This window comes from Python bivittatus, unplaced genomic scaffold (genome assembly GCF_059951505.1).
Source record: "Python bivittatus isolate LINGU-HERP-01145 unplaced genomic scaffold, Pbiv_v1 ctg000610_np1212, whole genome shotgun sequence".
In the NCBI taxonomy this organism is placed as follows: domain Eukaryota; kingdom Metazoa; phylum Chordata; class Lepidosauria; order Squamata; family Pythonidae; genus Python; species Python bivittatus.
Window position 1 is genome coordinate 58,506,376 of NW_028277088.1, and position 15,225 is coordinate 58,521,600.

Genomic DNA, 15,225 nt, shown 5'->3' on the forward strand with positions numbered 1-15,225 from the left:
GTCATATAAAACTATGAAGTTTAACACCATGAACCACAATCTTGTAAGATTTAAAGCCATTACCTTTATACAAAAGCCATAGTCTGTAGGTGCACTGTACATTTTTTTGCCTGCAATTAATGAAAAGATATTGCTGTCTTCAAGATCAGCTAGCAACTGCAGGTGTCTTGGTTCCTGTGGAAACAGTTGTAGTAATTTAAAAAAGCATTAAACCATTCTTTTATATTCCCTGAAAATAGAAAGGAGAACCACTAGAGGGCAATAAAAGCACACAAAAGGACTTTGTAGATGTCACCTCCAGCAGCAATAAACTTGGATAGTAATATTACCTTCCAATATATTCAGAATCCAAGTATGTACTTAAAGACATAGCATTCCTTGTCTATCCAATGTTAAAAATTTCTATCAAATGCTTTAAAAACTTGACTAACTCTCCACAACCTCAATTTATATTGGGAATACTTTTTTTTCTATTAACTTTTTAGATCATCTAATTAAGTTCTGCTCCTCTACAGGTTTCAGCTTTCAGAGGTGACTTCAAAGTGATGGGACATAGGAGGAAGACCAGCTTCATTATGAAATGCTCATCTTTTAAGAAAAAGAAAGCAGTAAGTTCAGTTTAATTGTATTTCAGATCTTCTTATGGGTTTGCTTGGTCATATTTCTGCAGATACTTAAAGAAATGTATTTTCATGTTATTTTACTCTGATGAACCTATTTCTTTAAATTCCTTCCAAACCTATTTTGAACTTCCTTCCAATTTGGCTGCCTTTTCTTCTTTCTAAGATAGCAAATTTGTGCGTACAGTCAAAAACCAGAAAAGTTTGAGAAGGGACCATCTACTGCCTGAATTGTTTAAAATAAATACTGAAGATCAATATTGGTTCTACAGCTTTATTTACCCCCAAAGGCAGAATGGTCTATAGGATTAAAGACTGGCTCCAACTTTTTCTCTCCATTTGTAAGAAATCTAGCCACTGCCCAGTAAGATATTTACACAGGATACATATCCCAGAAACTGACAGATTTGGATTAAACAGGAAATAATCCTGATGGTACACCAGGCAGAGTAAGTGAACAATCCCATAGTAGATAAACCCATCCTTGGGGACTTCGATGTACAACTTCTTAAAAATCTTAAGTCACCTTTGAACTCATTCCCAGGGATAAATTATGGAGAAAACTGGAGGCAACTATCATTGGTCAGCGTCATCTATTTTTAATTCAGCAGTTTTATGTCAATATATCTTTATGAGTAATCATTTGGGAGTTTATCTTATCTCATACTAATGGAAAGGGGTTAAACAGAAATGCTACTAATGCTTCTTCTATTTAATCTTTATACTAAGTCAGTCAGTCAGTCAGACTGATCTAGATTTCACTTGTCCAAACTAACAAACAGACATCTCTCTGTGCTACTGTGTGCAGATGGTGATGCTCTTTTCAATAACAGCAGTGGGTCTGGGAAGATCCCTCCAACCCTCACCTCCCATTGAGCAGTGGAATGCTACTGATTAGACATGAAAAGACAAAGATTTATTTATTTGTTTATTTATTTATTTATTGGACTTGTCCCCGCCCATATTCCCACAATGGGGGACTCTGGGAGGCTTACATCAAATTAAAATCATAAACCCATGATTAAAAGTTATAAAAGAACCACACTTACAGAGATAAAAAGAGATTAAAAGATCCAAGAGGCCAATAGAGATCACACCAGGCTGCTAAGGGGCTAGCCAACCCCATTTTTGGCATCCCCCCCCCCCAGGCCAGATGGCAGAGCCAAGTCTTCAAATCCCTCCGAAAGGCCTGGAGTGAGGGGGCTTGTCTCACCTCCGGGGGCAAGATGTTCCAAAGGGCGGGGGCTATAGCAGAGAAGGCCCGCCTTCTGGACCCCGCTAATCGGAGTTCTTTTACCGAAGGGGTCGAGAGCATGCCCTCTCTGTGAGATCGGGGGGATAGGTTGAAATTGTGGGGGCGATGCTGGATATTGCCCAGCATCCAAAATGGCATATATGCCATCTGGCCTGGAATCATGTAGAACATATGAAGCTTTTAAATATTTGGAACTTGTGTTCTGGATATTCGGTTTGTGGAAATGATTTCTGAATTTGTAACCAAGAATGCATAGAGAAGAGACACCGCTATTTTCTTGTGCAATGAGGGAAACAGTATTGATGATCAGCCACAAGGGTGCTTCATGTGAAACTATAGCTCAATGATTTTGTGGCACTCAACAACGTAATTATAAAGATTGCAACTCATTAGAAAGTTCTAATCTAAAACCTTAAGAACCCCCTTACTGGCATTAAGTTATGCACCAAAACCAGGTTACAGTGAAATTCAGAGCACAGAGTAATTGGAACTTACACTCCAACATATTACTGACAAAGATAACAGTGCCTTCAGAGTCAATTGGCTATCTTTATTAAACTAGTCTAATTAAATAAGTACCTTTGAAGACCCTTTTGTAGAGCAATAAAGTCCAGATTTCCTCAGACAACCATACAGCTTCTTCCATGATTTTCTTCCCAATTCTTTCACATGTAAAAACCCTTGAATTTCTGGACAACTACTTGAATTTAAAAATTTCTGTTGAAGATAAATGGAAATTTGAATTCTATAATTACAAAGAAAGAAGTACATGCAAGAGCTATTACTTACTGGTTATTGTACCAGTACAAATTTTCATGCTGAAAATTTAAAAAACTGTGCCACCTTAAAATGACAGCCAGACACTTCAATAGAGAAGAGATTTTCTAATTTATTTCCCTAGGAAAATATTATTAAAATAATAAATAATTCTAGAATCTACTGCCCAATATAACCATCATGTTATAAGTGGAAATTATTGTGGTTGTAGATACAGGGGCATAATACGATTCCAAATACAGCCAACAACATAGCTCCTAGAATTGAGACAATAGTAGCATGTTGTTATTCTACAATGATCAAATCTGTATAATCTATGTTTGTCATATTCCCTCTTCAGATATGTTTTAAAAAAAAAAAAAAACATGTTGACAAGGGATGCACTGTTCATACATCATGTCAGGCTTCCCCAGCCTGCTGCCTACAGATATTACTAAAATTTAATCTCCAAAATATCTAGTAAACAAACTGGCTAGCAATTCTGAGAACTCTAATCCAACATATCTTGGCAGAACCATACTGGAAAAAGCTGAACTTTGCTAAGGTTAAAAAACTCTGTATTGGCTTTGAACAGTATCATATTAACATTTCTGTAGGGTTACTGAGAGCCAGTTTGCTGTAGTGGTTGAGGCATCAGACTAGAAACCAGGAGTCTGTGAGTTCTAGTCCTGCCTTAGACACAAAGGCAGCCGGGTGACTTTGGGTCAGTCACTCCCTCTCAGCCCTAGGAAGCAGGCGATAGCAAACCATTTCCAAAATCTTGCCAAGAAAATTGCAGAGACTATTCCAGGCAGTTGCCAGGAGTCAAGACTGACTCGAAGGCACCAAAAAAAAAAAAAAAAGTGTGGGGGGTTACTAAACATGTACTACAGCAGAAGTATAATTATTCCATAATTTTAAGCAGGTATGTGTATCTTAATCCATTTTATCTACACTTTTACTAATGCTTTTTTCTAGTGTTACAGGAAAACATTATTTGCAATTTTCAGAATCACTTCTTTTAGAAGGAAATTCTGTGAATGAATTAGATATGTGGTAACTGTATGTTGATTGAAAATCTTACTAGCTGACCTTATGTAGTTTATCCTTCTTTGCAAAGCCTTAGAGAAAAGAATAAAATCTATGATTAAAGGCAATTTTCAACAGAACTTTTCCTTTTACTCTTTTTTTCCAATGGATATGTCCTGCTTCAACAACTTGTTTCCTCAGGCCTTCTTTTACTTTGGATGAGGTGGCACTGTTCCTGAAGAAGCAGTGAACACCCACAGAGCAGAATAATACCAATGTAACATTAGCTGCAGTTGGTAGCCGTGTCCAATTCAAGGTGCTGCTCATTACATATAAAGCTTTTTATGGATCCTTGTTACTTCCAGTAGATACAAGTAGATTCACAAGTAGATTCAATACAAGTATATTCACATACAAGTATGTGTTGATACAAGTAGATTCACATCCTGAGAGGGTATGCTAAGAGGGTATGGTAAGAATTGCCCCGTCTTGAAGTTAGTGAGGAGGGCACCTAGAACCAAGCTTCTTCTGTGGCAGCCTCCTTGCTCTGGAATAGTCTGTCCCGTGAGGTGAAGAAGGTACTGAAAACTACTCTCATCCAGTAAGCCTTGGGTAGGAAAGTAACACTGAACTAAAAGCATCTTAAATTGGAGTTAGCAATTGGCATGACACCCGAATTGTGACATTTTGGCACAGAGTGGAGTAGAAAGAAAAAAAATGTAGCGAGAAAATAGATTAGAATGCAATAATGTTATCAGGCTGCATATAAGATACCATTTTTTAAGGCTCACCAATCCAGACTTCTCCTCCAGTTTACCTCTCATCCTGAATATCAAGAGATCTGTCAACCCTACTTAGCCCTAGTTAACAACTGCTGTTTTACTGGCTTTTGCAAGTGTTTAGGCGAATCATATTAAAGTCTGTTTCCCTTGTCTCTTCTGTAAGGAAAATAACATTTGGCCACACATTGTACATTGAAAGGCCCCAAAGTATTTTAAACAAAAATTCAGAAATGTATTTCAAAGCCCATGCTGCAATAATTCAAATTCAGCACTGTGCTAGTCCAGTGCTTGTCAAGTCTTAACATATTCCTCCTTCTATCCCATCTATTCTGTCACATATCGTTTATTACCTCCTTTGCTCAACTTCGAAAGCAACTACATTGCCATAAAAGCTTACCTGTAAGAGTTGTGATTGTGGAATATAGCCATTTGACTGCTGACACCAAGCAATCATCTGTTCTGGAAAAAAATTCTGGGGTGGGGAGAGACAGTAATATCTGATAATAACTTGCTGTTAAAATACATCCAACTAATTTAGTACGCATACCAATGTATTAAAAAATCTGAGTACATTTTGCTGAGTTGTTTTTATTATTTGATATATACCTTGCCTTTGTGCTCGAACAAGCACTCAAGGCAGCTAACGAAATCTATCCCATAATATGGATCTATCTTTTCAATCACAGCAGCATGGCTATTTGCACAGATCTTTCTAAAAATAACTATCTACTTGGACATAAGGAACAACAAGCCACGTCTCAGATACCTATGTAACTGCTCCCACATAGATGGTTTTGAAATTCAACATTACAGCAATGCCATGTGTTGAATCACAACATACCCATTTAACACCCACAACAGGAATTACAGCAGCTACTGTAAATATATGCAAATGGGATGATTAAGATACAGATATAGTTAATTTACTTTCCACTTCTGAAATACAGGAGTAGAATACCGAGTAATTTTTAAGGATGACGTACTATTTCTTTTCATGTTTTTAACAGAAATTCTACTATAATTTTTAATAGATCAATCACTATGAACTGTGATTGATATAATTAAAAAAAAACTGTACTGCTTGTTTTAGATGTCAGGTGAAAATATCGAAGTATCTTATATAGTTAGCCTATTGTTCCATGTTGTCTCATACTATGTGTTCTAATTGCTCATGGTTCTCTAAAGCTCTTCCTAGCCATTTTTAACTAAGATCAAAGGAGAATTTCCATGTTCAAGATGTGCAATCTACCACTAAGAATATATAGCTCCCCAAAATAGTACTGAGATATTACTTCGTCTTCCCCAAATGGATACTTGTTCACAAGATTGGCTTATAGATAAATATCAGCTGAAGGCAAAATGTTTTCGCATAAAAATTGGAATTATCTTTTTATAAAAGTAGTAAGAATTTTTTATATTGTTTTGTACTGGGAATTATTCCAATCATACACTGTAAGATTATTTCATATTAATATTATGATAAGAGTTGATACTGCACAGTTTGCAAAAACAAAGCAATTCTTTTCAGGACAACAGACTGTGACTACATAAGAGAAAACAGTAAGATACTCACCACAGGATTCTTAAAGAATTCATATTTTGCATAGTTCTTCCTAAATAAAAATTTACTTTCATTTCCCATGGTAGACTCAACTTGAACAATGAGTTCGTGATCTTCCAAGCATCTCTCTATAAGCAAAAGATAAAACAGACATTTTTCAGTTTGGTCAACTACAGGCAAGTATATGTTCATGGACCTGCATCTTCATACACAGAAGAGAGCATAATCAATGCTCCTAATAAATGCCTAAAATTTCCTCCAGATATAGACTTTCCAGAGTGCAACAGAACCTCTGAACATTATCTGCTACGGAATCTTTTCCATATCTATTGGATATTCCGTGTATACTATATATTTCAAATATTTTGTGTGTGTGTGCACGCGCGCCGTGCCTTCCAGTCAGTTTTAACTGCTGGCGACTGCCTGGAGTAGTCCCTGCAGTTTTCTTGGCAAGATATTTCAGAAGTGGTTTGCCATTGCTTTCTTCCTAGGGCTGAGAGAACATGACTGGCCCAAGATCACCCAGCTGGCTTCGTGCCTAAGGTGGGACAAGAATTCACGGTCTCCCAATTTCTAGCCTGGTGCCTTAACCACTACACCAAACTGGCTCTCTATTCCAAATCTTACCTGTTTATGATATAAATGTAAGTACGATCTAAATCTTTTGTTACTTCAACAAAACCCCTCATGAAGTGGTTTTTAAGCTTTAAAGGAACTCAAAGTTTTCCTAAGGATGCCACTTTAAAATCACTGTTTCCAGAAAACACTGTATTTTTCAGATAAATTTGATTTCTGAATTGAAAGATAATTCAATCTGAAAGGATTGCTTAAACTTCTGGATCTAGTGCCTCCAAGATACTGTACAGTTTTGGTAATGATGGTTAGCACTTATAGAAATCCAACATATCTGGACAGTTGATAGATCATAAATAGAAATTATCTATAAACTTAGAAAATATAGCCATCAACCTATGGTGTCTTGTTTACTTTGAAGTCAATGAAGTTATAAACATTTGGTAGCAAAACAAACGGCATGTGAGCCATATAATTATCAAACAATATTGAAAGCTACATGTTGAAAGAGATCTCTAATGAATATTGGTAAGTAAAAAAGCTAAGACTGAGACTTAATTAATCCTATTTAGCATAACTTATTATCTGCTATGGTAGCTTTTGTTTAATCTATCTAATATAAGGCTTTACCTGGCATCTGTAGGCAATAGGTATATAAGAATAAACTAAATGCAAGTAGGTTAAAAAATACAGTCAGGTCAAGAGGTTTACAATAAACACATACCATATTTGGACAAATGCCTGGCACTGGTGGAATCAACATATCCTCTGAGCTTGAACAGATAGGGTTTTTTTCTCCATTTGGTATAATTTCATGTGTTAGTAATCCCTTTCATTTCATGTGTCAATAAGTAACCTCATCTCCTTTCCCACAATCAATTCCAAATAAGGAAAAAGGAAGAAATAATAGATGCTTCTTGTCAATCCCATAATAATCCAAATAAGTGCATTTCAACTGACATTCATCACCACTGATCCATCTTGATCATATGCCAGATTAGGCTGTCCCCTTAGGCGCAGAAATACTCTGCTGTCTTTTGTCACCAGCATTAGGAGAGTGAGCATATTTTTCTACTAGTGTATTTATAAAACAAAGCTTTTAAGCTTTATCTTGTTGGATTTTTTTAAGCAAGGGTACATGCAATCTTGGTTTTGGAGTTTGGCCAACTCTGGATGTAGGGCAGCTAGTGGGAGAATTGTATAAAATTCGCTTATATATTTAGTAACGTTCTCACAAGTTTCATACTATTAACTTTGCCCCTTTTAAGTTTAACAAACGAAAAGAAGTATTTATCTTTTTTTTCTTTATTTTACTGTTTAATCACACAATATTTCCATGGATAATGGTAAGAGTACAACATTTAGAATTTAGTGGATTCTTTTTAAATAATCTTTGGAAGATTTGCCAGCTGAATAAAACTAATTCAAGTAACTGAAAAAAAAAGTGTGTATATGAGTGGAGGTGTTTATATGTAAAGTCTTTCTACTGATTGGTACAAAGTTTGTCCGAAACAGAAACTTTTACTCCTGACAGTTTTATGTCTAGATATATGTAGAATATATGTATATAGAACAAAGCAAGCAATATTTCTTGCTCCAATGTGCTGTTTAGTTAGTAACAGAGAATGCTGCTTGCAAGGGCATAGAGTAGTATGTTGCTCTTCTATGGGTAAAGGGGTTTGCCATCTCCTCTTAATTTATACAAAGAGGAAGATAACATTAAGTATTATTACTAAAAAAAAAAAATGAAAATGAAATATCTGGAAGACCTTGTTTGGATTATACCAGAAATATGGGACACAAAGAATTAATGCTACAGGTAGATTAACAAAGAGATAAGGAAAGAGATAAAAAGAGAGATGAATGTAAAAAGGAGTATAAAGTACTGTTAAGGAATGTCCAAATTTTATTTAAAGGAAAGTGGCATCTATGAGCCTAACACAACAGTTTTATTTGAGGATTAGAAAGACACAAGAAGTTAATTAGAAAGGATAAACTGATTTCCCCAGATGATAATCAGGCCCTACAAAAGGAACTGGGCTCATTGGGGACAGATTTCCCTGCAGTGGTGAACAAAGTTGGCATTTTACATCTCACAACGTGAGATATGTAGCAGCTGTTAATTGCCATTGGATTTAAAATTGAGTCAGCCTTCTTTTCACACTAGTTTGTGGAGAGAAAGGGACCCTTCTCGTGGCTTGCTTACAGAGATGCATACGGGTCACTGGAATTTAGGGATGTTTTTCTCAGTACAAAGAATTCCAAGTCTGTCTCCAGAAATAGTATGCAGATCTGAAAACAGATTGTCTATGTTGTTTATGTAGTCTGTAGAATAGCAAGTATGATCAAGAAAGTAAGGATTGGGACTGGAATTTCACAAAATCTTTCAAGAATGGCTTCCATCCTTCCATCCAAAAAAGTACTGGCAAGGAATGCACACAGAGATATGAAAAACTGAAAGAGTTATCATAATGAAAGCCAAAGAAGCACAGAAGAATGCTGTGTATTTTTATTTTTCTCCATGGAAAATAATGGTTATACAAAATATATCCCAATTTTGATCTCTCTCAATTCCCCTCTTCCCATTCTAATCTCTCATTTGTGCCCCAAATTCTCAAACCACAGCTGCTGAGGGAGAGAAGGGTCATGTGCACCAGCCTTGCCCTTCCCTTCCCTTCCCTTCCCTTCCCTTCCCTTCCCTTCCCTTCCCTTCCCTTCCCCATTCAGCCAGGCCAAAATCCTTGACTTTTGCCCTGTCTTCCTTCCTCCCCCTTTGAACCACTCCTTCCTGAACAGTCATGTTTCAATGCATGTATAAGTTAAAACAGCCCCCTTCTGTTTCATCCATGGACCATAATCATAACATAATAATAATCATATATAATAATAAACATAATCATAACATAAACATAAACAGAAGTGGTCTCTATTGATCTCTATTAATCAGCGTGGGATTTGCTTCTGGATCATGGGGAAAAAGTGAATCTTTTTGTTTTTAAAAATCTGTGGCTTGGTATTTTCCCCCATTTTTTAAGGGAAATATACATTACAACAGCCAAACTTAACTGATTTACAAAAAGAGAAATGAAAACAATGGTGAACATATTTAAATAGCAACATTTTGGATTAGCTGTAGTTATATATACAAATAATTATGCTACCCTAGGTACAGATGGTTACCAGGATGAAGAAAATATAAACAGACAATGTGAAATCTACAGGTAGTCCTTAGTTTACGACGGGCATTGGGACCAGAATTGCCATTGCTAAGCAACGTGGTTGTAAAGCGTGATGTCATGACCGTGCCACTTAGCAACAGCAGTTTTGGCAGTCCTGGTTGCCATCATTAAATGAGGACTGCATGGGTCGTTAAGCAAGGACCTCACATGACCGTGACTTCTGACTTCCTGATGGCTTCCCCATTGACTTTTCTTCTGGGAAGCTGACAGGGAATGTTAGATATCGCAATCATGTGACTGCTGCTTACAGTGACTTTGTAATTGCAAGCTGGGTGCTGAGCGCCTGGCTTGTGATCACATGACCACAGGAATGCCATGACGGCTGGAACTCCAAGGACCAGTCATTGGTACCACTCATTCAATGTTGTCACAAGTTCTAACAGATGCTGAACGAATGGACGTAAGCTGAGGACTACCTGTAATGGTTACTACACATTTAAAAAACAAGTAGCCACAAGCTAGATCAAATCTCTAATATAGCCTATTTTAATCCACTTCTCTGTAAAGTCCCAAACATGGCAACAAAATTCTTGAGTCTCCCAGTTGTTTCTGCTGAAATTTTGTCTGCTCTATAATACCTACAAGTAGTCCTCACTTAACAATGGTAATTGGGACCAGCAACTCCATCGCTAAGCGATGCAGTTGTAAAATGTGATATCATGTGACCATGCCAACTTACAACAGCAGTTGTGGTAGTCCCAGTTGCCACTGTTAGGCAAATCCTGCACGGTTGCAGCATCCCAGTCACATAATCTCCATTTGTGATCTCCTACTGGCTTCCCCATTGACTTTGCTGTCAGAAGCCACCAGTGAAGGTTACAAATGGTGATTATGTGACCGCGGGATGCTGCAACTATCATAATTGCGAGCTGGTTGCCAAGCACCTGAATCATAATCATGTGACCGTGGGGAAGCTGCAATGGCTGCAATTACGAGGAACAGTTGTAAGCCCGCCCCCCCCCCCCCTGTTCAGCACTGTCATAACTTCAGTCACTGAACAAGTGGTCGTTCAACAAGGACTATCTTTTTTTTTTTTTTTTAACTGCATCAACCAGAACTGAACAAAATATTCTAGATCATGAGGAGTTCTAACCACACTATGAAAGGGACATGGGTTATAGTAGTACTCAAAGTAATAATTTCTATATCCTTGGGGGTGGGAACTTCTTTTTTAACCCATTCCTTCCCAGGGGCTGAGAAAAATCAGTGTGAGCTTTACAGTGACAGGAAGATGAAGATAACTCAGGCTGGAGGAGTGGAGACTAAAAGAAAAACAAACCAACTATGGTGGAAGGGAAAAGAAAGTTAATTAGTATGTCATGCAGCTTCTCTTAGAGGAAATTATGACCACATATCTGTTTTCAGAAGGGAAAGAAACCAAATGCAATCTGAGGCTGCAGAACTTTCAGATATAGCTGGCCCCAAATTTAGCATCTATAACCCTATACAGTCTCGCAGAAAAGACCTCAAAAGCATCCTTTTTACTGTCCTTTCTGCATCTACCACCACCTAGCTGGCACAGAACTATGGCTCCTGTTCCCTGCTATCTGGCCCTTCAGAGAAAAAGTTCCTTTTCGTGGGCAAGAAACACTACAGCAGCCTTACTCAATCTGAGCACCCACTAGCCAAATGGACTCTACACTTTGCCAGAATTCTCAACAATAACCATGCTGCCTGGGTAACTCGGGAATTTGAAATTTCTTCATGGGGCAGTGGGGGCACCCAGATCGGGAAAGGCTGCATTAGAGCAAAGATGTCACAATAGGGACAATTTAAGTTTCATTCCTATACAAGAGAGAGACACAAATGATACAATAGAAGAGAAGTATACACTTTTTTTTAACCTGTGGTGCAGCATAGCTGTTAAGCAAATCCCCAGTTCAAAGCTTGACTCTGTTGACCTCACTAAACGGACCCAAGCAAGCCATTGTATTTCAGCCTTAGCCTTCCCGTCTGTAACAGGAACACAATAATACTTATATTATAGGTAAAGGATTTTCCCAGATAAAGGTTTTACATAAAGTGCTTTGAACATGTTAAATTATTACATGTATGCAAATCTTATTAACATGCTGTCAGGGCAATTCAAAACAAATATCCTGGATGTTAACATACACACTACTAAATTAGTGTGTAGCATTACAAAAACATGTCTCATGCTCTCAAGTTGACCTTTCCACTTTTTTCTTACAGTGAGACCTCAGAAAGGAGACCAGAAGCTTTTACCTCCATTGTTTAACTAACTGCAAGTTAGTTATGTGCACACATTTTGAAAAACTGAGGGTAATTTTAACTATGATTTACTGAAGCAACCAACTTCAAACCATAGGTTATGAAATTTGATTCAATAATCCACATGATAGTTCATAGTTTGAGTATCATGCCAAACCATGATTAAATGGAAAATGGAAACAAAACCCTCTGACCTAATTGTCCAAACTCCAAGCTACACAAAACTAGAGACAAGCATAGGCAACCCAGAATTACTCAACTGCAGAGTTTACGTGAGGTAATCAATCTTTCATTTTCAAAGAATTCACTTGGACTATAACTCTCACATATTTTATGAGTCCGGAATTTGTACAGCTTTGCTATCATAAAGGGATTTCAACAGAATTGAGGATGCAGTTGATAGTGATTGAAATACTGATAAAGATATTGTTTCTTATGATTGTTAACTACCAAGTTATTGGTGAGTGAACAAAAGCTTATTTCCTAATCAACTTCCTGGGGGATTCATTCACAAATATCACCCTACAGAATCTGACAACACAATTAATCACCATGGAAGCTACTGTGATATCACAGACATTGAACTATGGCATCACTGGATGAATCTGGCAAAAGAAAGACAATGGATACAAAAGAGAAACGCTTTTGTCTGCACAATACCTTGATAATTTTGAAAGGGAAAAGACTTATAAAAAGAACCTAGAATTTTAAAATTTCAGTCTGAGAGAATGAGAGAGAGAAAGAATACTATCAGTGCAACAGTTGTCTTCATATCCATTTATGAGTTTACTAGGATCTTTCCAAAAGTCTTACTATGCATTTTTTTAAAAAACAAGGTTCAAAAAGCTGGTTGATTCGTACTAGTTCACCACTGCTGCACTTGAAAGAATCCAAAGAGAGACAGAGATCACTATCTAAGATATTTTCAAGTATAAGGCATTAAAATTATTCTACTTGGTTGTTCTCTTACTGTAACCATGGTACCTTAATTTCAATAGGTGTAAGAACAGCTGCTTAAAAGCAGAGACTCCAAATCTATGCAAGATCCCCACATAATGCAACGTGAAGTGCGCTGCCATTTTCACTTCCATAAAATTAAATGTAAGGAAGCATAACCCTAGCTTGTGTCAGGCTAGTCTTAAGGAGACTTTAACGATGCCATGTGCTCAAATGTCCAAGCATCTCCACTGGTTTTTAGCTTGCAAGGAAATCTGACTCTCTACTAGAGATCCAAATATAAGTCCATACACTGCTGCAGTACAGACATGGCCCCCGAAAAGAAGTCATCAATGCAAGCAGAAATGTGTACATTACAGTATATGATCAAATTCCCATTAATGTCATGGAAGAAGTCAGATATATAATGATGCTTATTATTACCTAAAAGATTGGCAGCATACATCTGCCAATATTTAAATGCAGAGGAAATATATGCAAATATGAATATATTTTAAAAGTCCTGTTATTTATGAAACACACATACATACATCTCCTATGTTACTTAAATGCCTGTCAAATTTTTATATTTTTCCCTTTTCACTGGTAGGAATTTTTTCACATAATTTCTAACAGATTACCCCAGCAAAGTGGATCTATTTCCTTATTATTGGAAATTCAAGTTTATAACCAACTTCCTTTCTGTATTCCTTCATACCTAATCCTATGAGAGGGTGATGCTCCACTAGGGCCCAGCTGTTGTCATCCACACAATGACTTTTGTAAACGAGCAACTGGCAGAGGTCCCGGGCTGTCATATCTGCTAAGATCTCAACCACCTTGCAAGTCCCATCTTCACTAAAAACTTTTATATCCTGCAATACAAAAAAAAAAAAGATACACTTTACAGATAGCAGCAATATATTCCAAAAAACATTAAAAGAAAAAGAAACTGAACAGTTATTATACATAATCAATGTTAGGCACATTCTGGGTTATAACAATGAACCTCTGCACCCTGATGCAATAAAATGCTGCATCTTAGGCACTGTTCAAATTAAACCTATTTGAACAATTTATCTGGGTTTGGAATCATGAGCAGTAAAGCTATAAAGATCACACACACTACCCCATACATACAATGTATCTTTGCTAGAAAACCAAGAAGCTAAGAGTCTCAGAAAAATGAGTTCTTACAACTATTTCAATATGAATATTAAATGCAATACAAGGCTTCAAACTATTGGCACGGGTGGGGAGGGGACAAGATTAATCACATACTCTCCACTTCAAGGTCTTTTGCACTAGAGTGTTTTACCACCCCCCCAAAAATCAACGATTATTAGTTAAAACACACCTATCTTGTTTAGTACTAAAGTTTGTCTAATTTGGAATTGAAATTATTTAAAACAGATTAGTTGCAAGCACTAGTTACACTTCCTCCACCCCTGTATCACAAAATCCAATACTTTCTTGCAACTAAATATACTAATAATTAAAAATAATAAAAACAGAATTAAAAAATAAACACATTATCCTTAATCATGAATAAGATGAGATTGTAGTCTGCTGGCAACCTATGAATCTTCATTAAATGGGTAATTCCCCATTACTGATTAATACTGTTTTAACCAGTGTTAATAAATAGTATTAACTCTGCAAAAAGAATCCCCAAAGACTCCCACTGACAGGTTTAACCTTGTATTAAGATTTAGCCCTGTATTAACTTCATATTCTAATTTGGGGGAGGAAGGAGGAAAAGAAAGCACCTTACCTCACCAGTATGCACAAAGCAGCAGTCAGGAGAACAAGATGGCATTTTAAAATATAGATTTCTTGTTCAGAAAGGTTGTTCTCTGCCTCTTCCAGCCCTTTGAAACTCCCAGCTCAAGCAACTCAGGTTATTTCAATGGATCAGTGTCAGCAAGCCCTGGTGGTGTGTGCACCATTTTCTGGGGGAGGCAGGGAGCTCTCCAGAGCTTCCCTTAAAGGGTTACACACAATCTTTTAGGTAGTGAATCAAACCACACGGTACAGACCAATCCTAGCCCTTTTTGTGACTGATGTAATCATTTCCACAGAACTCACAGACGTCCAAATTATGCCCCCCAGGAAGAATTTTCTTCCTTTATGACCACCCACATGCATTTAAAAAAAGAACAGCACCCAAACCAGAAATCATTCGCCAGGATCACAAAAGTTGAAAAGAGCAAAATTCTGCAGCCCAAACTCAACCTCCTCC

At 37.1% G+C, this 15,225-nt stretch overlaps 1 protein-coding gene across 4 annotated transcripts in view; it reads right to left on the reverse strand.

Moving 5' to 3' along the window:
- The window catches only part of GRB10 (growth factor receptor bound protein 10), a 119,505-nt gene that overhangs the window by 13,732 nt on the left and 90,548 nt on the right, over positions 1 to 15,225 (reverse strand). For all 4 annotated transcript variants that reach the window (XM_007425657.4, XM_025165057.2, XM_088150123.1 and 1 more), the window contains exons 6-10: positions 13,702 to 13,858; positions 6,016 to 6,131; positions 4,840 to 4,914; positions 2,455 to 2,592; positions 64 to 174 (exon numbers count right to left, since the gene is read on the reverse strand). In XM_007425657.4, the coding sequence (XP_007425719.1) occupies positions 64 to 174; positions 2,455 to 2,592; positions 4,840 to 4,914; positions 6,016 to 6,131; positions 13,702 to 13,858 (597 nt within the window). The remainder of the gene's footprint in view (positions 1 to 63; positions 175 to 2,454; positions 2,593 to 4,839; positions 4,915 to 6,015; positions 6,132 to 13,701; positions 13,859 to 15,225) is intronic.